General features: G+C 38.5%; 1 protein-coding gene across 1 annotated transcript; it reads right to left on the bottom strand.

Moving 5' to 3' along the window:
- Positions 1-7,579: 7,579 nt before the first annotated feature.
- Positions 7,580-8,144, bottom strand: LOC149175430 (protein SENESCENCE-ASSOCIATED GENE 21, mitochondrial-like). Its single transcript, XM_089422827.1, has one exon. It carries the CDS (start codon positions 8,069-8,071, stop codon positions 7,742-7,744), a length of 330 nt encoding a protein of 109 aa, XP_089278953.1. The 5' UTR covers positions 8,072-8,144; the 3' UTR covers positions 7,580-7,741.
- Positions 8,145-25,188: the final 17,044 nt, after the last annotated feature.

Below are 25,188 nucleotides of genomic sequence, written 5' to 3' on the forward strand. Positions count from 1 at the left end.
GTTACAAAGTGTAGGAATCTTACCCACCTACTATTTGTGGATAATGTCTTATGCATGAGACTGGCTAAGCTCTATGAGTGGCTTTATTTTCATGTTGTCATTACCAAGTTTGGGACTGAATCTGATCTCATCATAAACAAAGAAAAACTTGAGCTTATTATAGTTTATGAGGAAGATGATGAAACTAGATAGATTGCAGTGTTATTTGGCATTAGGGTCAAGCACTTGGCTGAAGGTTTCAAGTACTTGGGTTTCCACTTGAAACCCTGCAGCTATGTAAAAAGGGTCTGGTCATGGATCATAAATAAATTCTGAAGGAAACTGAGTAAGTGAGAAAACAAATGGCTCACACTTGGTGGAAGGTTGGTCATGATACAGGTTGTTCTCCAAGGCATCTGGGGATCCTTATCTCAAATCGGACGAACATGGGTGCTATTAAATTTTTTACTGTGCCTATGTCTGTCTGATTGCCGAATAGTCGGGGAATCCGTAATGGAGAAATATGGACTTATTTCTTTTGCAAAATATTCGGAAAATCTGCAATCGAAATCAAAATAAGCTCAGGGAAGGCATCTCTATTTTCTAGATGCACTTATTTCTTGTGCCACTATTGGTCATTAGAAATATTGACTCCATTCTAACAAACTTCCTATTGGCGGGCTTTGGAAACAAGTCCAAATTTCACCTTACCAAGTATCCTTTCTATTTTCAAGCCAGAGGGGGAGGAGGTAGGCTGGGTATCAAAGATACCAAGAACTTCAACATGGCTCTATTAACAAAAAACCTATGGAGGGGATTCTCGAGAACTAGCATCTAGTAGGATATCATTAGAGAGAAATATCTTAACAACGCCATGTTAAGTGTGAAGCCAAATTCATGCAAGATTCTAGATACTTCTACACCGCCATTAGTTTCTAGATCTCCATCTAAATCACATGTAGGATTCTAGATCCTTCTTCAACCTCTATAAATTTGTAATTTCTCTGGCCAAGGAAAGCAAGCCAAGGTCCAGGCCTGTTACGTAATGCAAAGTGATTTCTGTTCTCCAGTGATTGTTTTATCTATTTCGTTGTTTTTGATTAAGTAATCTTGTTGTTTCTCCATTTGTCTGTCTCTAAAATTATTCTTTGCTATTGTCATTTAAGTCTCTAAGTACAAATTTGTTGTGTGTTATGTATGCTCTAAACTAACATCTGGTATCAGAGCTAGGGTCAAATATCCACTGTGCAAGCCACTTAGTGCCATCGCCTTACTCTGGCAGTGTTCATTAAACGTTGGTTGTTACCTTTGGAGTTGTTGAAGGATCTATCCAGGAAATCAAAAATTGCTACAAAGAAGAGAGCCCAGGAAAAGGATCTGTTCAAGAAATAGTTGAGGAACTAGCTAAGGAACGTTAAGACAGTTGTTGCAAGAAATAAAAACGCTGTGGGCATATGGTGAAACGTGCCATGAAGCCTAAAACATGGAGTGCGTAAGTGCTTTATGTGGAGTTCGTAATTTTTTTTCATCAAGCTTGCACGTATACAAACCAACATATGTATGTGTGAAATGTGAAAAGGTTAAAACATTATATATGTTTTTATATTTATATAATTATATGTTGGAATTTTGAAAAGTATATTTTAAAAAGGAGCAGGAATTTTGAAAAGGGTATTTTAAAAGGAGGAAGGTCATTATTACTAAATTTTAAAGAGTAATAATTAAAGTTTTATTTTTAAGTGGAGTTTTTGTTTTTGGGCATCAATATATTGAAAATGGAGACAACAGTTACAGATATGGAGAAGTTGAACGGGGATAATTTTGCCCTATGGAAATCACAGATGGAGGGTATACTGATTTTGAAGGATCAGTATTTTCCGATTGAGGGCACAACAAAGAAACCCTTATCGATGAAAAATGAAGAATGGAATAAGCTAGATAGAAAGGCGATTGCAACAATCTGCCAATATCTAGCAAAGAATGTGTATTTCAATGTGTCCGAAGAAAAGACGGCTGAAGGATTATGGAAGAAGTTCCATGATCTATATGAGAAGAATACGGCATCAAACAAAGTGTTCTTGATGAAGAAGCTTTATAATCTAAAAATGAAGGAGGGTGCTTCAGTTGCTAAGCACTTGAATACATTTAATATTATTACTAATCAACTTGCCTCTGTTAAAATCATTTTAGATGATGAAATTAGAGCTATTTTGCTAATGTGTTCTATGCAAGATAGATGGGAAAATTTAGTTGTAGCTATGAGCACTTCAACAACTACAGGGACCCTGAAGTTTGATGATGTCAGCAGCAGTTTAATGAATGAGGAACTGCGACGCAAGTCAATTGCGGAAAACTAGGGAGGAGAAGCTCTAGCTCTAGCTCTAGCTAATCGTGGTAGGAGAATGGATCGAGGCCGGCAAGGGCAATCAAGATTTAGAGGCCGATCAAAATCAAGGAGAGGAAGGGTCATATGCTTTCATTGTGGTAAATCTAGGCACATGAAGAAAGAATGTCGATTTTGGAAGAAAGGACAAAAGGATCAGAGACCATCTAATACAAATCACAAGTCATCCAGCGCAAATGAAGGTGAGACTACTGCTGTAGCCACAGATGGTGATGTGTTGTTTATTATTTTAGTAGAGGATGCATGTGTATATACATCTAGCAGTAGCTTTGATTGGATCCTTGACTCTGGGGCATCTCATCATGTAACCCCATGCAAAGATAGTTTTGTTTCATATAATCTTGGTGATTATGGTAGAGTGCATTTGGGGAATGATCATTTTTGCAGTATTGCTGGAGTGGGAGATGTCCAGATCAAGATGAAAGATGGACAAGATATATTGTTGAAACAGGTTAGGCATGTACCAGAAATGCGCATGAGTTTAATCTCTATGGGACGACTAGATGATGAAGGCTATTCCACAAACTTTGGAAAAGGAGGTTAGAAAATTAGTAAAGGAGCACTGGTCATGGCCAAAGGATCCAAGACAGGAACATTATACACATTGAAGACACTGATAGGAAAATCAAATTTGGCTACTGTCACAAAAGAAGGAAATTCAACAGATCTGTGGCATAAGCGTTTGGGTCACATGAGCGAGAAGGGCTTAAAAATCCTTGTTGGTAAAAATTCATTGCCAGGTTTGAAATCCTACAATCTTGATCTTTGTGAGCATTGTATATATGGTAGACAAAGAAGGGTTTCATTCCTTAAAGGTGGCCATGACAGAAAGAAAAAAGTTTTAGAATTGGTACACTTAGATGTGTTTGGGCCTGTTAACATCAAATCATTAGGAGGAGCATAATATTTTGTAACATTTATAGATGATGCATCCAGGAAGGTTTGGGCATATCCTATGAAAAGTAAAAGTGAAGTGTTTGGAATATTTCAAAAATTTCATGTTGTTGTTGAAAGAGAGACTAACAAATTGCTCAAGTGTTTAAGAACAGATAATGGTGGAGAATATTGCTCAAATGCATTTAAGGAATATTGTAACAGGTTTGGCATAAAGCATGAGAAGACTGTGCTTGGTACTCCTCAACAGAATGGTGTCGCAGAAAGGATGAATCACACCATTATGGAAAAGGTGCGAAGTATGTTGTCCAATTCCGGTTTGGAGAAGAATTTTTGGGCTGAAGCAGTCGAGACCACTTGCTACCTCATAAATAGATATCCAACTACAGCCTTGGATGGCGGTATCCCTGAAGAAGTTTGGACTGGTAAGAATTTGAATTATTCTCAGTTGAAAATCTTTGGATGTGAAGCATATGTACATATTCCCAAAGAAAATAGAACTAAGCTAGATGATAAATCTATGAAATGCATTTTTTTGAGATATGCAGATGAAGATTTTGGTTATCGTCTATGGGATCTAGTCAAACATAAAATTATTAGAAGCAGGGATGTTATATTTAATGAGTTAGAAATTTTCAAGAGGACTGTAGGTGAGATGGAGGTGAAAAATGTTATTGAAAGGTTTGAAGAGCAGCAGGAAGACATACCACCAATACAAGAAAATGAACAACAAATTCAGGAGCATGAAGAACAACAAGTGGAAAATGATGAACAACAAGAAGAAGGAATCTTGCAGGAACCTTTACAGGAGATTCAACTTGATAATGCACCACCACAGTTGGTTTGCAAATCTTCTAGGCCTCATAAGCCTTCACAAAGGTATCCTCCTTCAACCTATATTTTGTTGACTGATGAAGGTGAGCCTAATTGTCTTCAAGAAGCCTGTAAAGTTGAGCACAATGAAGAATGGATGAAAGCAATGGAAGAAGAAATGAACTTTTTGCTGGAAAATAAAACTTAGAAGTTGGTAAACCTCCCAAAAGGTAGAAAGGCTCTACAAAACAAATGGGTTTACAGGATTAAGCATGAAGGTGATGAAAAGAAGGAGAGGTATAAAGCAAGGCTGGTGGTGAAAGGTTTTGCCCAAAAAGAAGGTATTGACTTCACTGAAATTTTCTCACCTGCTGTTAAAATGTTATCCATTAGAATCATTCTTGGTCTAGTTGCTACTTTAGACTTAGAATGTGAACAGTTAGATGTAAAAATTGCTTTCCTTCATGGTGAATTGGAGGAAGAAATTTATATGGAGTAGCCAGAAAGCTTCATAGAATAAGGGAAAGAAGGCCTTGTTTGTAGGTTGAAGAAGAGTCTCTATGGGTTGAAAAAGGCACCTCGACAATGGTACAAGAAATTTGATTCATTCATGTTGGAACATGGTTTTCAGAGGTTGGAAGCTGACCATTGTGTCTATATCAAGAGGTGTGATCAAGGAAAGTATATCATATTATTGTTATATGTGGATGACATGTTGATTGTTGGGCATGATAAGAATAAGATCAATAGATTGAAGAAAGATTTGGGTAGCAAATTTTCCTTGAAGGATTTGGGACCATCACAACAGATATTGGGCATGCGGATTATGCGTGGCAGGAAAAACAAAAAGTTGTGGCTGTCACAAGAAAAATATATCAAGAAGGTGCTTGACAAGTTTAATATGAAGGATGCCAAACCAGTTGGTACACCCCTTGTAGCCCACTTCAAGCTGAGTACTGAATTATGTCCTAGTGATGACAAAGAGAAAGAAGAGATGAGAAAGATTCCTTATGCCTCAACAGTTGGTAGCTTGATGTATGCCATGGTATGCACATGACCAGACATTGCATATTCAGTGGGAGTAGTGAGTAGGTTCCTTGCCAATCCAGGCAAACAACATTGGCAAGCAGTAAAATGGATTTTGAGGTATCTCAAAGGTACTAGTCATTATTGTTTATGTTTTGGTCATGATGAGATTGTGCTTGAATGATTTACAGATGCAGATATGGCTGGAGATATGGACACGGGAAAGTCCACTACAGGTTATTTGTATACATTTGCAGGTGCATCAGTATCTTAGGTGTCAAGGCTACAAAGAATAGTAGCCCTCTCTAAAACAGAAGTAGAGTACATAGCTGCAACAAAAGCTTGTAAAGAGATGTTGTGGATGCAGCGATTCCTAAGAGAGATAGGAATAAAGCAGGACAAGTATGTGTTATATTGTGATAGTCAGAGTGCCATTCACTTGGCGAAAAACCCAACATTTCATTCAAAAACCAAGCACATTGACTTAAGGTACCATTGGATCCGACATGTGTTGGAGGAAGAACAGTTATCCTTGGAAAAGATCCATACAGATAGGAACCCTGCTGATATGCTCACTAAGATTCTACCACAAAATAAACATGAGTTATGTAGAGGCATGGTAGGACTCGGTGTGACTTGATTCATGACTCTTATTTGGCTTCAAGTGGGAGAATGTTAAGTGTGAAGCCAAATTCATGCAGGATTCTAGATCCTTCTACACCGCCATTAGTTTCTAGATCTCCATCTAAATCACATGTAGGATTCTAGATCCTTCTACACTGCCATTAGTTTCTAGATCTCCATCTAAATCACATGCAGGATTCTAGATCCTTCTTCAGCCTCTATAAATTTGTAATTTCTCTGGCCAAGGAAAGCAAGCCAAGGTCCAGGCCTGTTATGTAATGCAAAGTGATTTTTGTTCTCCAGTGATTGTTTTATCTATTCCGCTGTTTTTGATTGAGTAATCTTGTTGTTTCTCCATTTGTCTGTCTCTGAAATTATTCTTTGTTATTGCCGTCTAAGTCTCTGAGTATAAATTTGTTGTGTGTTATATATGCTCTGAACTATCACGCCAATCTAGAAAAATGGATTTAGGATGGGGTTGCAGTGAAGAAAAAAACCTCTTACATTTGGCGTAGCCTCATTAAATCCACACCATAGATGTGTAGTAACCTCAGATGGTTTGTCGGTTGTGGGAATAAAATTCCTATTGGACTTGATGCTATCATTGGATTGGAGGGAACTCACATCGTGTCGCCTCCCTTGATCCTCTTCCTCGATTGGAGGGGGCTCACATCGTGTCACCGCCTCCCTTGATCCTCTTCCTCCAGGACCGCATACTCTCTTTCCTTGCTGATATTGGCCGCCCACAGGGTGCACTTTTCTTTTCTACCTACTGGCCACATGCTGCAAAGTTGGGCATTCCTCTAGAGCTAGAGCTGGAATGGGAGCGCTTTCGTTATCACTTATGCCAAGCTGGGATCGCACTAAAAGAGAAAGATGATTCCCTTACTTGGGATGATTGTATGATTGGTAGTCCTATTTCTGCAAAGGATGTCAATTCTTTTATCATAAAGAGAAATCAACTGAACCCACGAAATTGTTAGCATCTCGGGGTGGGTAGCTCCAACGAAATTAAAGTGTTTTTTTTTCTGGCTAGCGACCCACAATAGAATCCTCACCTGGGAGAATTTAGTCAAGAGAGGATTCATTGGGCCTAGACTCTGTCCACTATGTAGATCTGTGTTCGAGGATGTCCACTATGTAGATCTGTTTTTGAGGATGTTGACCATCTGTTTTTGAACTGCCCCTTTGCAATCTCGGTCTGGCGGGAGGTTTCCAGTGTTCTTAAAATCAATACACAGGTGATCAGAACTTCTATTGTTACCTGCGTCCAAAACTGGGCTCTCCTGTCGTTCCAAACCCTACAAATTATTAAAATGAAAGATATTCGTTGCATATTTTATGGATACAAATTGGAGCGGTCAAGGTGAGGTTTTGAGTCACGCAATGTTTGACAGGATGATAATCGTTCAGATTTTCTCCTTTCGTGAGGAAAAACTTAGGTGAAATATTTACGCTACCATGAAGAGTGCTTGGCCTTCCATACCAACGAGGACTTTGCCATACCATTCGGTAATGTGTAAAATAAAATGCCTCATAATTAGGGCCTGACTTAATGTTCAGATATATGTTTCTCTAATGACAAAAATAAATGGATCGCTTTGCATATTAGGCTTAAAAATCCACGAAAATTCCGGTATGCTCTTGTTAACACTGCTCTCGCAATATGTTAATTTTTAATTGGAATGAAAGGAACCAATCTTCCTTTCCAACGGATTTTATTGGGAAACCATACTGAATTGATCATTATGATTTAACATAAATGTAAGGCTAGGCTTATTCATTAAGTGGGTCACGCAAAACAGAGCAATTTATCACCATAAGACAGTATAAAATTCAGAAATTTTACATCGTGTCGTTTTCCAATTCATAGTTGGGAAAACAAAACATAAATCAACCCAGAGTACATCTTCTCGGACCAAAAGCCTTTGTCGGACATGTATTTAGTGGAATGTATTGACAGCTGGACAAGGAGAGTAATTGTCTAATTTGAAATTGAATCTAGCAGCGTTCGTTTGGTCCTCCGTGAGAAGTAGTTGAATGTTCCTTTAGCATATTTTCTCGAAGTTCCGCTATATCAGTTTCTCCAAAATGGTCTTCCGGTATATAGTAACCGGTTACAGGATCCGGCATCCAGGACCTCTGTCTATAACCTGCAGCAGCCTTATCGTCGCCTTGTTTTGGATCCGCCCGAATTGATCCCTTGGACAATCCTACTTTGCCTGCTACTACGCTGTATTCACGCCTGCAACGGAAAAAGGGATAGGTAATCAATGACCGAGACAGAGCACCGGCAGCCACAACCTTCATATGTAGAAGAGATCTTGCCATTGAAAATTATGAGAAATTAGCGGATTGCAAGCGTAAAAATTCCAAATTGCAATGGTGATGTTTAAATTGGAGAGAACCTGGGCCATTTAAATAGGTCAAACAAAGTTGTTTTAGGAAAGAATAACGAAGATGCGAAGATGATAGAATTTGTGAGACGTCTTTTGCAATGTTGACTTGTCGTTGTCAAATTCCAAAGAAGCAGAAAAGAACACAACCGCGTACGCTTCTGTGTAAAGGATACATCCATGTGCGCCGCCTTGAAGGTTATAGGAAACCAACGCATTTTTCTAGAAGGTCGCGAGGCGTGAATCAAGGCCATCCATGGTTTTATGGAGAGAGTGTGAATCTACTTTTCTAAGAAGGTTGCAACTTGCAAGATGGGAGAATGGGGGACTACTTCTCGATGAATGTTGGAACTTGCAGACCTAAACTGACTGAGTCAACTTCAAACTTCGTATGCCCATTCTCTTTAAGACTTTTCAACAAAACGTACAGAATTTATTACCAGAAGCATCCTCGTGCCAACCCCGTAACAAAATTTACCTTGTCTTATGCGCATGTTGTCTTATGTGCATGTGGTTCGTTCCCAGGCCTGGAATTTCAAATTCTTGTTGACCGTCAAATGAAAATAAGAGTGTCTGTTTTTCTTTATCAAAAAACTCTGCTTCAGTTACTTTTTGCATTTCAACTTTATTTGTCAGGCTTAATTTTAATATCGGCCTCCCCTTATCAAAAACTCTTTTTCAATTACTTTTTGCATTTCAAAATTCATTAATCTCCTTCCTAGAGTACATTGTGTTTTCCTAATTTAGCTAAATTTTCCTAAATTAGTTAAACGAATCAAGGCTTATTTCACCATGAAGCCTTGTGAAAAGCTAAATAAAATGGTTATGTTAAACAGGGTAATTGTGAAAAATTTGCTTTAAACAAAGGAAAGGTAAATAGGAGAACAATAGGGGAGCACAACAACAATGTTGCAAGAGTCCATGAAGGTTAAATAATCTTTTTTGTGATATAGACAGGGTAATTTTGAAAAAATTGCTTTAAACCAAGAAAAGGTGAATAGAAGAACAATAGGGGAGCACAACAACAATGTTACAGGAGTCCAGGAAGGTTAAATAATTTTTTCTCTAATATAGAAAGCAAAGGTAGACATGAGAGGGTGGTGATTTGGATATTTAATATAAAAAAATTAATAATTGATTTTACTTTATAACTATTTAATATATAAAATTAATAATTAATATAAAATTATATTTATGTTATAAAAATAAAAATATATATATATATTTTATAATAAAAATGAAATGATATATGATTTTATATAAATTTTAACTCTAAATATTTAATAAATATGTCTAAATATTATAAATATTAACCAGTATGATAAAGTCTTCACTCATCGTAAAATTAAATTATATCTGGGATAAAATACTATTATTTCTTATAATATAAAACATTTTGGTTATTGAAAAACTTATACTTAAATGTTTGATAGAAAAATATAAAGACATAGGAGAATTTCAAGATTTAAATAAACGTGGGCATGACATGGGACTGCACACGCACCGTTCTCCAAATCTGCTACAAAACTTTGGGAATTTGAATTGGGGCACCGACTTAATCTTCTTAATGTCGATCCACACGCACCCCATTGCCATGCCCGCCAACTGGATAAGAAACATCACAATGCAGAGGAGGGGGGTATGGCAATATAAGTGGCCCTGACAAATACCCATTCAGAATAAATGGAATGCAAAATGCTCTGCAAGTCGAGCGATGGAGAAAGTGCATGCCTTTCATATAAGCCACAATCTCAAAACCTAGCGTCAGGATGGAAAATAACACAAACCCTCTAATGACCCTGTACAATTTACTTTTCCCTGGTTGGTTCTCATCTATCACACGATTTTGATTCTTACTCAAAGTGACAAATGGTACAGGGATATGGTATTTTTGAAGTCTTTTGTAGTAAGGCCCAATGTTTTCATGAACTCAAGCTTGGGTTTGAACTGCTTCTCAGCAATGGCACAAAGAAAATATGGGTTTTTTTATGACCTTTACCTGCTGTTATGTGCATCCTAAATCCCTCGAGAACCGAACCGCTTGTTTGGTTGTATAAGTGGATCTATTTTTGAATAAGGATGGCCTTCTTTTGAGGATTGTTATGATCTCAGACTGGTACAACCCACATTCGCTGAGTAAGAAATCTGACATGACACGAGTGTACTCCTGTTCTGGGTAGCCTATGGACCTGTTCTTAACGACAGTAGATGTAGAAGACTCTGATAGTTTCAACAAAATAATCTATGGAAATTGTGGGCATACTGTTACCGTTATAGGGGACGCTGCTGCCGGATGGAAAAAAGGAGATGCGAAGCATGAAGCAAATTACCTGGAGAACATGTCTATTGAATCAGTGATCAAAAGCCTCGCATATATGGAAAATGTGTCAATCTCACAATGCAGAGGTCGCCTGGAGTTTGTAAGATTTGATATGTGAACATCTAGATGCAATAAGCCAGGCACGCACTCAATCAATAACTCCCCTGCCCTACTCTCCTTTGTCCTTCTCTTTCCAAACCATAACCCTACGTGCACTTAATCATTAATTTCCCTGCCCTACTCTCCTTTTCCCTTCTCTTTCCAAACCAAAACCGTACGCCACTAAGTTTGAACTCTCTTCTGGACTGGTTCAGTCCATTCATAATTCTAGGCATTACAAACTCTCTTTTGTATCGGTTTAGTCCATTCATAATTCTAGGCATTACGTTTGTTTGTAGAGGTATTATCAATTTTGACGGTTGAAATTTGAAATTAAACGTCATTTTGACAGGTTACAAGTGTATAACACACGTCAAAGTTGACATGGAAATTTTTTCAATGGCCGTCAAATACGTCTTGGAACACGAAATACGTCCTATAGGATGTCAAATTCTAGGCCTGGTCATGCCAACCCCGTAACAAAATTTACCTTGTCTTATGTGCATGTGGGCCTAGATAATGACAAACCTCTTAAACCCTTAGCGAGACTGATAAGATAGCGTCCTTAACATAACTTTCACATGTTAAAGTTTTCAAGGGTCACACAGCTCATAGTACAAAATACTTTTCCTGAGTAATGTAAACTTTGGGTTAAATTTATTTTGGTTGTATATTAAATGAGTGGTTTTATTATGATTATTATTATTATTTTGGGGCTTGATTTTTCCAGCTAGGTGTTGAGTTTGCTCTTTGTTTTTGAAAGTGTTGAATCTATTTTTTTAATTGAAAAATGTAAAAGAAATAATTATGTTAGATCTAAGACTTTTGTAATCCATATTGTAGATGAAAGTCTTTTGGATTAATCACATCATTAAGATTGGGTCGACATTTCGAACCAACTAATGTGGTTCATCCTCACCTGCAGTCGAACTCATTCAAATTGACGAGCTTTATTGGCCATTTCCCTTACGTGTAGGGTAATAATGTTAGATCTGAGACATTGTGATCCATATTGTAGATGAAAGTCTTTCGGATTAATCACATCATTAGGATTGGGTTGACGTTTCGAACCAACTAATGTGGTTCATCCACACCTGCAGTTGAAATCGTTCAAATTGACGAGCTTTATCAACCATTTCCCTTCTGTGTAAGGTAATAATGTTAGATCTGAGACTTTTGTGATCCATATTGTAGATGAAAGTCTTTCAGATTAATCACATCATTAGGATTGGGTCGATGTTTCAAACCAGCTAATGTGGTTCATCCTCACCTGCAGTTGAACTTGTTCAAATTGACGAGTTTTATCAACCATTTCCCTTCTGTGTAGGGTAATTTGAACTAGTTCAACTGCAGGTGAGGATGAACCACATTAGTTGGTTTGAAACATCGACCCAATCCTAATGACGTGATTAATACAAAAGATATTCATCTACAATATGGACCAAAAAAGTCTCAAATCTAACATTATTACCCTACACGGAAGGGAAATGGCTGATAAAGCTCGTCAGTTTGAACGAATTTGACTGCAGGTGAGGATGAACCACATTAGTTGGTTTGAAACGTCGACCCAATCCTAATGATGTGATTAATCCGAAAGACTTTCATCTATAAAAGAATTAAGTAGTTCAATTATCTCATTACACAACTATTCATTTGTTTTAATATTATAGAACTAATTTTGATTATGTATGAGTCCAAAAGAATTAGTAAGTTAAAAAAATTCATACAGTAATTGCTTATTATTATGATCTACCTTAATTGCTTGAAGGTAGATCAAAGGGAAACAATGACTAATCTAGTTTGGCTAACACCAAAGGGAGTTATATTCTTGGATGGATCATATTATGAGCTTTGGAGGATTAGAATTGGATCATATTTGATGGTAATCATTGAAGATACTTGGTTGTCTGTAGAATATGGAGAGAACATTGAGTTTAGTCTAGAAGCCAAGAGGATTATCACGAAAGGGCTATCAAAGTCAGATATCGATAAAGTGAGGCATTATGAGACAAAAAAGGAAATGTTGAACAAATTGCAATGTCTATATGGAGGAGAAAGCCATGCAACAACAGAGGAGCTTGATGAACATTGTTGCACAAGCAATGAACTTGAATCTGTGAAGGCTACTACTAATGAGAAGAAGAGAAGGAAGAGGTTGAAGAAAACATCCCAGAAAAGAGACGCTGAGAAAAATGAAGATTTTCCTCTTAATGCACAAACCGTTGCTCATCGCACTAGAGAGGATGATGAAGAATTAGAAGAAAGGCCATGCTGCGTAGAAGGTAAGATTTTGTTATGTGATAATTGTAAAGATATAGGTCATTTAGACACTAGATGTACATATTATTTTTCTGAAGATAAAGACATTCATAAATCTAGTTATTATGAAGAGAGACCCACTTTAGTAGTAATAGAAAATGAGGGATCCTTTGAAGAAAATAAGAGTACCCCTAGTAGTGATGAAGAAGGGATACCCCTCAGATTTGTGGAAGATTCCATAGACACAAAGATGGATTTAGATATCTGTGGTCAATGACCTAGCACCTCTGTTAGCAAAGAAAATGATCTAGATGAAAAGATTTATTTTATGAAGAGTTTGATCTTTGCTTTAGAAGAGATCAAGGAGTTATCATAAGCAAATCTTATGCAAAAGGAGAAGTTGCACAAGTATGAGCTTGAAAATGAGAAGTTGAGCAAAACAATAGTTGATATAAATGCTCAACAAGAAGAGGCTAATAGATTGAATGGGAGCCTAATCATTCAGCTAGATGAAAGAGAAGATCACTGCGAGAGACAACAAGCTGAAGTAGTCTCATTGAGACATGAGCTAGAAAATAAAAATAAAGAGTTGTCTCTATAATGGCCCTGGTGAAAATTCCATGTAATAAAAGTTAATGAAGGAAAAATAATAACCATGGTTATGGGACACTTATTCCAAGTTGAATTTTGGGCAAAAAATCCTAGTGTGGGTCTTCATTTGATTTATTATGGCTAAGGAAATTGGAAAGGGCAATGGCAAAGGATTTGGAAAGGCAAAATGACATTTTTGGCAATTTATTTATGAAAATAATGGAAATTAGGAGAAAAGGAATGTGAAAGGTCACAGGTCGCATGTGAGAAGGAAAATGAAGGAAAATAATGGAAATTCAAGAAAATAGAGGCTTCGTTAATAAAAAGGCTTATGAGGATTAATTTGTAACCTTTTGTGAGTTTAAAATTTTGTTAGTTTAGTCTTGGAGCTCTCTCTCTCTCTCTCACTCTTGGACAACTAGAGTTTCTTGGAGCACTTCGGCTTTGGATCAAGGAAAGTAAAGAAGGAAAGAGGAAGCAAAGATCAAGCAATGGAAGGGTAGGATCAAGCAGCTACAATGAGATTATTTGCAGGTATCGATTTACATGTGTGATTTCCTTCCTAGTTTTGGCATGCATGGTTATGCATGCGTGTTCTTAGTTCTCTCACTGTCATTGGCATGGGTTTTTCTAGGTGTGATAGTTTTCTTCAACCTTGCCTTGCCATTTCCGGATAGCCATTGTGTGATGGGTTCTCATGTTTTTGGTTGAGCTGGGTTACCAGATGGATTCAAAACTGAGTGAGGTGGTCTCTGAAAGAAAGAACACATGGCCTAGTGACCCATGAACTGGATTGTGGGTAGCGGTAAAGCCGAATTTTGTGTTACCTCGGTAGGCCTAGGGATCCTTGACTAGTGAATGGGAGAATATATGGTAAATCCCAGAGGTCGGTGCTCTCCATCAGGCATAGGAATCCTTGGTCGATGATTGGCAAGATATACAGTAAAGCCTGGAGGGTGGAGTCTCGGTTAGGGCCTAGTGATCCGGTGTGGATTACGATAAAGCTTGGTTCTATTGATGAGGGTGAGGTGGTGTAGCCTCAGGAAGCCTGGTTGACTTTGGTTATTAGTCCCACATTCATGCTTGGAATATGGCACGGGAGTGATTGGCTGAAAAAAATATTTTGTTCAACCAATCTATGGTTGAGTGGTTCGTGGAAGTCCCAAACCTGGTTGGCTTTTTCATTCATTAATAAGAGTTTATTTCCCTTAGTATTGCATGTGTAAATGTACTTGTTTATATGTGGATTTTGTGGTTGTTGTATCCTTATTATTTTTGTTGCTTATATGTTGGTTACGAGTATTTTTTATGGCAGTGATGATCTATGGCTCTCATCATGTTTTGATTTGTAAATGAATGAACAAGCATATATGATCTAATAGATGATAATGCAACTAATGTGATAAGGCATCAATTCTTCTTAGTGATTCTTAGATAAGTATGAGACCCCTATGCTCAAATCTATTGTTATGACCTGTACAATTCATATTTGTGACATGTTTGACGAAATGCCTATCATGGCTAGGAGGGGTCCAGCCAAGTCTTAGTTCAAGTACTTACTTCAGTATCATTGTTTTGATGTTAATTTTCATTCCTGAAGGTTTCATGAAGTTATGGGCAGTGACCTAAGACCTGGCCCTGAGAAAGTGGCACAGAATCTGGGGTCACTGGCCCTGAACTAGTCGAAAAAGGCCCTAGTCTCTTTCATTCCCTTGCATTCCCTTGCTATGAGAGCATCTGTAGGGCCCTAGGTGCATGCATGTTGATTTCATGGGAGCGACATAGGCTCTAGGTTAGTAAAATGTTAAGTTGCCTCAAGGGTTGGTCACCTGGAAAGGTTGGTTGGCTCCTGGAGGTTCTATAGCATGTGTGGAAGGTCAGATTGGTTATGTGGTGTCGATTCCACTTCCTTAACTGTATATGGGGAGTTGAATTAGATCATAGTATCTATCATCACATGTTTACGCTAGCAGGCTGGTTAACTTGGGTAAATGTGGGAGGAGGGTGTTACAGTCTCAACATCAGAAGCTTGGGGAGAGCAGGAAAACCTTGGATGAGATGTTTGCTAAGCAAAGATCCCCTCTCATCAAGGCTGGTTTGGGTTCCAAAGAAGAACCAAGCTCTAAGAAGGTAAAGGTTGAAGGGTTAGCTATCCAAGTAAGTGATGTTGGAAGTTCTAATGACAACAAAGGAAAAGAAGTTGTAAGAAAGCAGGAGAAATAATGAGAGAAGAAGCAACAATAGGATGTTGAGAAAAAGCATAAAAAATGAATGAATAATAGTCAGAGGAGGCAATAACAACAACATAGGATTTCTACAGGTAGCAACTCAAGCAACCATGGAGGGCACATGAAGAACCAGCACAAGTCGTTTTCCTCTCAAGGACAAAGCCTTCAAATAAAATTTATCTTTCGTTATCAAAAGCCTTTTGATGGTTATTGTTTTTCTTGCAACAATTTTTGGCATAAGACCATAGATTGTAGATGGCATGCAATAAAACGAGATGTGTTGGGTAGCAACAAACCAGGAATACGTAAAGTGGCTAGGAGAAGGCATGTTGGTAGGAGTATAGGCCTTAACAAGAATGCCGATAGATATGGTAATTCCTCTGCCCCATTCTTAAGCCATATCAAATGCTACAACTGTGGCAATTTTGGGCATGAGGTAGCACACTGCAGATATAAAATAACAAATCCCAATTCTTAGAATATCCAAACAAATGGAGAAACTCATCTAGTGAGGATGAGAAGAAATAATGGAGTAGAGGAATGCAAGTTTGTCTTTAGTGCTCTGTGTCAAAAAGCAAGATGAAAAGAGGAGGAATAAATCAGAAGAAAACCAGGAAGAATGACCCTCTTACTCTTGTAGTAGACCCCTTTGTAAGTAAAAAAGGTAGCAAGAAGAGTTGGGTGAAGAAAGAGGAGTTGAAGGAGAATTTTCCTCTAGCCTTGTGCAGTCAAGATAGATCCCAAACAAGGGCAAGGAAGAAGCTAAAAGGTAATGCTCCTATGAGGACTCGACAATTGAAGGTCTGGAAGAAGAAAGAGGACCATATGCTCAAGTGGAGAAGAACCTATATTTCTCTTTAGTAAAGGAAGAGAATGGCCTCAAGGGAGGTCGAATAAGTCATATGCGGGAAGATAAAAGGAATAGATAGAGATATGCATTTGATTGTTGAAAGCATGGTCATGTCCCCTTGCTGATTACAAGAATAGATTGGTTTATCTTCAAGTATATCATCATTGCGAGAAATAGGAAAGAGCAGCCAGCATGGTTGCAAGGGGAGTACACAACAATATTCTATGTTGTGAGAAGAAGATGAGTTGCAACATATGTGTGGAATGAATGTAGAATTTCCTGTAGATTCACAAGCTCATGTAATCTACTAAAACAAGAGACAAGAATCTACCTCTACTCTTTATAGCAGAAGCACATAAAGGTCGAGCAAAAAATAATTGACAAGAGGAAGAACATCAATGGAAGATAACACAATAAGTATATGGGGAAAGCCATAGCCCACAACCCCACTATCTGTATTGCATTAATCAGAAATCCAAAATGATAATACAATGCTTGTTCTCACAGGAAAAATCCCAACACTCAGTAAAATCAATCTCCAACTCATAAGCAAACTCTTGGCCAACACTTAGCCAATTCTCCAGCTCTTCGAGCCCCTATTTCCTTGCACCCTTGGTCAAAGAATTTGGATGAAGACAATATTCTTTGCTCAACCTTGAGCTTAACCTGCATAAGTATTTCCTATCCTGCACCTCATGACTTCCTTTGGCCAATACTTAGCCAAATTTCCAATCCTCCAAGATTCTAATTCTTTGCACAATTCCTAAGAGAATTAGCCTGTATTTAAAGGGAATTTCCTCATCCATAATTACACAATTAAAAATTAGGTCCAGTTCCTAATTGCATGCATGATCTGTACAACTCAGAAAATTATACAACAAATAATACATTGTCCTTGCATTCTAGTCTTAATTGGGTCTTTCTCAGAATCGACATGCATGAGATTCTGATGAGGTAATCTTCAGTTAACTCGAGTAGCACTAGTTGAGTTCATTAGTGTAGCAACTGATTGTTAACTCATTATTAGTTCCTCAAATAGTTTGTAACTAGAATTAACTCAGTAAACTGAGTTAACTAATTACAACTCATACTTAACTCATCTTGGACCCCTATACTATAATATAGGGAGAACATATACATGACTTTAGAAAGACTTCCAACTTGAAATTCCTAAGTTAACTTCAACTCCCTCTAGTTAAATATTACAAGTTGCTATGAGAATAAAATTCGATTTTAATTATGAGTTTAATTCAAGGACAAATTAAACTAGAATTTCTGGATTCTATTTTTATCATTTCTTGTTGCTATTTTCAACACTTCCTCTCAACAGGAAAGGAATTCAACTCGATCCCGATCTTGAACCTTTGGAATGTTCTGCATGCAACACTTCTCTTAGTGTTTTTGCTCTAGAAACTCCAGAAACAAAAAAAAAAACATCCAACCTGAATTAGAATGATGCCTCTGTCATCAAAGTCTCCGACTTTTATTTCCTCTGTCGACTGAAAACTTTGCGCTTTTGTTGACTCTACCTTTCTGCACTGTTGTCAACCCTTCTCTATGCTTCTTCAGTATATGACTGCTCTAGCCTCTATCACTTTGATCTATGATTTCATCAATCTCACTAATTCCTCCTGCTACTATGTAATTTGGGTTGTTGTAGCAAGGTACGATCCATGAGATAAAACAACTCAACAGAGCCTACCCATTTTCAACCCTCTTGGGACTATCACTTCACATCACCCCACCTCACACTTGGAGGTATTGTTGCATGTGATCCATATACCCACTTGACTCGAAATTTCCCCCTACTGGAGGTCTCTCCATCACTGGATGCCTCCACTCAGTCTCCTCTCGGCTTCTCCAATTGTGGTTGCTCCACAATTGTCTGACACTGCTTCTTTTGGGGCTACATGTTGAGAGGTAATTTACTCTCCCTCTCAACCACCAAGTCTCTAACCTTTGCCTTACTCCTCAAGGCTTTGCATGCATCTTGTACCTCAAGTGCATAAAAGTTCTTGGCTAGCACACCAATCTGTTTCATCTATCCCGCCGTCACGAAATTTTCTGCAAAAGAGTTGATTTTAAATCAGTGATATATCCCTCATTTGAACTCCAATTCGACTAATTTTTTTCTGAATTTGGGTATTTTTTCACAAAGAATCCAAATATTCTATTTGTTTCTGAAATTTTTTCACAAAAATATTCAGATCTACTCTACAAACTCACGACCCAAAACTCAAAACTTCGAAATCTCCTCTTGTATATTGTTCTGAGCTATGATACCATGTAGAATTTCCTGTAGATTCATAAGCTCATGTAATCTACTAAAACAAGAGACAAGAATCTACTTCTACTATTTACAGCAGAATCACATAAAGATTGAGAAAACAATAATCGACAAGAGGAAGAACATCAATGGCACATAACACAAAAGTATCTGGTGAAAGACACAACTCAAAACCTCACTATCTGTATTGCATTAATCAAAAATCCAAGATGATAATACAATTCTTCCTCTCATAAGAACAATCCCAACACTTAGTAAAATCAATATCCAACTCACAAGCAAACTCTTCGCCAACACTTAGCAAATTATCTAGCTCTCCAAGCCCCTATTTCCTTGCACCCTTGGTCAAAGAATTTGGATGATTACAATATGCTCTGCTCAACCTTGAGCTAACCTGCACAAGTATTTCCTATCCTCCACCTGATGACTTCCTTTGGCCAATACTTAACCAAATTTCCAAGCCTCCAAGCTTCTATTTGCATAATTCCTGAGAGAATTAGCCCGTATTTATAGGGAAATTCCTCATCCATAACTACACAATCCAAAATTAGGTCCAATTCCTGATTGCATGCATGATCTGTACAACTCAAAATATTATACAACAAATAGTACATTGTCCCTACACTCTAGTCTCAACTGGGTCTTTCTTAGAATCTACATGCATGAGTTTCTGATGAGGTAATCTTCAGTTAGCTGGAGTAGCACTAGTTGAGTGCATTAGTGCACCAACTGACTGTTAACTCACTATTAGTTCCTCAAACAATTTGGAACTAATTTAACTAGACTTAACTCAGTAAATTGAGTTAACTAATTACAACTTATACTTAATTCATCCTGGACCCCTATAATATAGGGAGAACATACACATGACTTCAGGAAGACTTCCAACTCGGAATTCCTAAGTTAACTAAGTCAACTCACTCTAGTTAATTATTACAAGTTGCTATGAGAATAAAATTCGGTTTTAATTCTCAGTTTAATTCAAGGAAAAATTAAACTCGAATTTCTGGATTCTATTTTTATCATTTCTTGTTGTTATTTTCAACTATGAAGAGGCCCATAGTTAAGTCAAGTCCACAAGATAAGTCCCCACGCAGAAGCAAATAAACAAATATAAGCCCTCAAAGAGCATTGGATCAGGGGGAGTTGCTTTAGTAAGTAGTAGCAGGAAATGAAAGGTTTGCACCTTGGGTGAAATACCCTTATTTCATTTAAGTTGTGAATTTGATTTTTCCTAGCAGTCTTGTGTTCATGAAACAAAATGGGTACAAGCTTTGAATGTCCCTTAGTTTTCATTTGGTATCGCTATGTCAATTGGTGGTATGGGTTCATATGGAGCAACCTTTTGTGCAAACGGACATTTCCTTATGAAAGGAAGTATTAGAGTTTGTTTGCTACAATATCCAATCTTTATCAATTTCTTGGTGCATTTGGTATCATCTAAGAAACAATCCATATTTGAAGTAGCATGATCTTAGGGGGAGCAGAGTTGGTTAATAGAGATGCTCAAGTGAAGTGAGCACAGACTTAGCATCAATAACAATGGTGAAGAGCAAGCTAAAATGGATCACTCATGAATTGTATTTGCAGCAACAAAAAAACCATGAGAAATTTTAGTTCATATCGATTTCTTTTTAATCGGTACAAAATATGCACTGGCAGAGAGAGTACTCAGCCAGCAACCATAAGGTGTCCAAAACTGGAGCCTTATCAAGGAGGAGGAAGAATATGTTTAGTGGGAGCATATCACATATGTCCAGTTTATAGAGAAGCAACAATTATCAGCGCTTGAAGAGAAGTCTGCATAGTAGAATGCACTTCAGCAGCTAGACCCTCTATCCTTGACAATGAGTGATTGCATGGGGGAGAAAAATATCTTGTATCCCTTTTCCATTGATGTCAAAGGGGGAGAGAAGCTTATTGGAGACACTGTGATGGCTCATGCAGAGGAGAGAAAGCCATTGGTGACTCATGCTAAGAGAAGTGTGGAAGCAATATAAGGATTGGCCATCAATGTGGAAAAGTGATGAGGTGTTGCCATCAATGCCAAAGGGGGAGATTGTTGGATAGTTGGCATTGCCCGGATGGCTAGTGGCAGTGAGTGTGTTGGCATTGATGTCAACAGCCATGGGGGAGATATGTTGGATGATTGGCATTGTTTGACATTTGGAAAGTGTGTTGGCATTGATGTCAACCAGATTAGCATTCAGGTTGGTGGCAACATATGTTGGCATAAGTTCAGGGGGAGTCCCATGGTTGTTGCAGTCTCTTATAGAGAATCATCATAGTAGCAGGCTTATTGGAGAAGCCATAAAATGATGACTATGATGGTTGGGAATCCCATGATTTGGAGGGGATTTTGCCTCAAGAGATCAACTCATATGCTCTTAGAGATCACATAGTTGGATATAGCTCGGAAAATTATTTCCAGTGGTAGGTGGAAGTATGAAAATGGCCTCTTGGTTTGATAGATAGAGCCAGTAAAATTTAAGTTGCCCCAAAGTTAAATGTGGCCTTGGGTCAATGTGGTGACCAAGTTTTGTAGTGCCCATATTTGGAGGAATCACTAATGGAACCGTTAAAGGAATCACCGAGCGAATGTAGGTGGACAACAAAGCAACAAGAAGCCGTCTAATTGGCTTAGGTGGAGCCCACCCGATGGAGTTACCCCGGTGGATGTACCCTAACAGTTTGTAAAGGGTACACAAGTAGGTTGATGAGGGGCACCAGTAGAGCAATGAAATCCTTTTTTGATTAGCTTAGGTGGAGCCCACTCGGTGGAGTTACCCTGATGGATGTAACCTGAAGGATATCAAAGCATTGTGCAAAGGAGAGTCGACCTGGAGGAAATTTAAGCAGAGCAACAACCAGTAGGAGAATAGGAAGGGCTGCGAGGGGACCCCACACTACACATCATCTCGCAAGGCTCATCCCAGAGGATTTCAAAGGGGGAACAAAATGGAAGCATCGGGTGATAGGTTTTGAGCCATGTGGCAACATTTTGATGGACCTTGATATGGAAATCTTGTCAGACTTGGAGGCCACGAGAAGTGGTTTCCCATATAGCTAATCGCATAGATCAATAAAGGAGAACCACTTCGGGACCACTCCCACTAATACCAAACACCACAATGGAGTGGTGTCAAGGCTGGGTTCTTAAACCTGGTGGTTTTTTATTAACAAACGAAATTAATCGCAAAACAAAGTTCTTGGGGACCCTTTCTCTCTTCTCGGCAGGATGGGTGGAAGCATACAATTGGCTCTTAGGAGATGAAGGTGGTTGATGACGTCAACATGGTGTAGTTTTATAGGGGACATGTGGCAGACAAATTTGTCTTTTTGGGTGGCCTAATGGGCCACATCTGGGTGATACGTGTCACCACTCAGAAGGCACCATGTGGGGTTGATTACATAAGCATGAAATCATCCGGGAAGGGCTACCCCAGAAAGATTAGAAAGGTGCACAGACAGGATGAGATGCGCAAGAAGCATTGGGAAAATGTGGGAGTTGAGTTAGCCTAGTTGCGTCTTAATTGGTGCGCCAGTGCAACAATGGTCCCACTAGGACACGTCATCCCGGAGGTATGGAGCAAAAATTTTTAATAAGGAAGCGCAAAGGGAATGCATCGGGTACTAAGTGGTAGGACACGTCGATTAGACATATCATCGTGGCGGAGCCTTTGATTGGCTAGTGAAAATGCATGCGGACCCCACCGGACAGCGAAGCCCACCAAGAAGAGCTTGGAGGAGTTTAAAGAGAAAGCAGGAAAGCGCTAGGACTTAGGAGCTACAGGGTAAGTGTCAAATGAAGGCATATGCAATAGGTAAAGACCAAGGACGCAGGAGTAAATAACAAAGGGAATTCAACCCACGAAGGGCGTAGAGTGATTTAGCGACTATAGGCTTAGTCGACGATCACAACACTGAGTCCTAAGGTGGACAAGAGGATAAGCGCCAACATGAGAGAAGCTATAATGAAAAATGGCCATGAATTTATATTTGGCAGCACTATTAATGGAAATCCTTTAGGCTTTGGATGAATGGGTCGGTAGCTACTTGGGCAGGGTTCCACCATTTTTGGCAGTTGTGCCATAATTGCCTATGGCCATTGTTGGGTCAAACATGCATGGATGAGTCAACAGCTGAAATTGTTATTTGAGTTAGTGGTGAATGTCGAGAACTCTATCTCAAGATAGTGAAGGACCACGATGCATATGAGAAAATTAATGGAACTTGTCTTCAAAAAAAATTATCCATCCCTGAGCCTTCTTGAATGACATGAAGGGTTCAAGTGAAAAGAATGCTAAGTGTAGAAGGTCTGATCATAGACATAGAGAGCCATGCCTAAAGTACAATCTAAGTTGTATGGGAAATTAATCAGCATTTGGAGCCTTGTTGTAGTTTGTAGTTTGACTAAGAAATAATCCTTAGTATGGAGAAATGCTCATGTGCCCATTCTCAGATTTTATTCAGCTGCGTTGGCCGAGAAGTTGTACAAAGAAAAGAAATAATGTTGCCCGTATATAGTCTGATTTTGAAATAATTATTAGTATGGGAGAAACACATAGGTGCCCATTCTTATGTTTAATGCAGTTGTAGTGGCCAGGCAATTCGATTTAACAACATCATGTAGAGCCATGATGAGTATGCTCTTGGGAAAAGTGTGATTGACTGCAAAGACAACATCGATCACTATGGAAGAATGGAACAAAACCAAGGATTATAATGGAGCAATTGGGGTTAGCAACATTTTTGAGAGAGTTTTGTGGAGAGATTTGGGTGTGTGAGGAGAGGTCAAGTGTGTCAGTGCTATAGAAAGAGGTTGAGAGCTCCTGTGCAGAGGAAAGAGGCCAAGAGTTCTTGTGATGAAGAAGAGGGTTGAGAGCATAAATATTAGTGTGAGGGCTACTGAGAAAAGGTTAATTAAGAATGTGCTGTAAAGAAGAGGACAATAGTTCTTATGTAGAGGGAAAAGGCCAAAAGTGCCTTAGCATAAGAAGAAGGCAGAGAGCTAAGTGTATGTTGTTGAGAGCAGAGGGATGAGTACAGTGTGCCACTATTGAGTGAGCAAAGGATAGAGTGCAGCATGGGATGTGTAGAGGAAGGACTACAGAGAAGAACAAAGTTGATATCAAGCAGAGTGGATGCCAATTACAGAGAGTATAGATTGCCTTATTGAGTGTGGGTTAGTGCCTATAAAAAAGGGAGTTGGTGCTTCCATCTTAGTGGATGTCTAGGTAGAGCTTGGGGGTTGGTGCCTCCTACAAGTTGGTTCTTGCAAGAAATCCATGAAGTTGGTGCTTCACGTGGTGCTTCTTGTAAGATTATTAGGTGTCTACAAAAGGAGGAAGTTTGTGGTTCCTGCTTGTGGGTGCTAGCAAATAATCAAAGGGAGTTAGTGCTTCCTATGAGTGGTGGCTCACAAATAGATTGATGTAGTTAAGTAGGTGCTCTTATTTTTACATCAATAACAAAAAAAGCTCTAGTGGTTTTTCTCTCAGAAGGGTTTCCATGTTAATCCTTGGCATTCATGTGTATTTTTCTCATGGTGTATGTGCTTGTGTTGATTCATATAACTTTTGTTATGGTTTGTTAATGATTTATCTCATAGTGAATGCAAAGTTTGGATGAGTAAAGATAAATTGGTACAAAAATTTAAATTAGCCTTAATACTTATTCACCCCCCCGTCTTAGTATCAACATTGTTTCCAAGAGCCACCTACAACTTGTGCCACTTCTTGCAGTCAATGGTTAGTTTATAAACCAAGGAAATTATCTTATGTCATATGGAGACTTATTTTACACATATACTCTTCGATGCTTTGGAAAATCTCTACACTCAAACTTGATATAGCCTTAATTATGAACCCCTCTAATCCTTTAACAATATATTATATTTATGTACTGAGACACAACACTTTTCCTTTGTCTAATGATTTTTAAGGGCGATTGTGGGTTTTTAGTGATATAGCATGCAAAAATCAAATGCTACAAGGAGCATAAGAGGCAACTCCAGATAGCCTTGAAATAGAAGTGGTTTTTTAACTTGGGGTTGTTACAAAGAAGCCCTCCAGATATCCTTGAAATATGACTTGATATATGCCCAATCTAGTTATGTTTATACTCTCCTCCCAAATTTGCCTTGGCACGGTGCTGCTAAAGTGTTGGGGACATCTCATGTCGATGACAGCATCGTTGGATCTCTTTCCCACCCTCAACCATCACCATATCCTCAACCTCCTATGAGTTATGGTCAACCTGGAGGGGGGGGGGACTAGTTCGGCTTACAACTATCTCCCTCTCGATCCTTCATGTTTCAACTCTTACCAAGGTACGAGCATGACATATGTATATCCCCATTTGTGTCAGTCAATGTCAGGGCCAACTATTTCTCAACTCAGTTATCTAAATGTTGCCA

The sequence above is a fragment of the Pinus tabuliformis genome, chromosome 4_1 (genome assembly GCF_031772625.1).
Source record: "Pinus tabuliformis cultivar Carrire ecotype Pingquan chromosome 4_1, CPIR1, whole genome shotgun sequence".
NCBI classification, from domain to species: Eukaryota; Viridiplantae; Streptophyta; class Pinopsida; order Pinales; family Pinaceae; genus Pinus; species Pinus tabuliformis.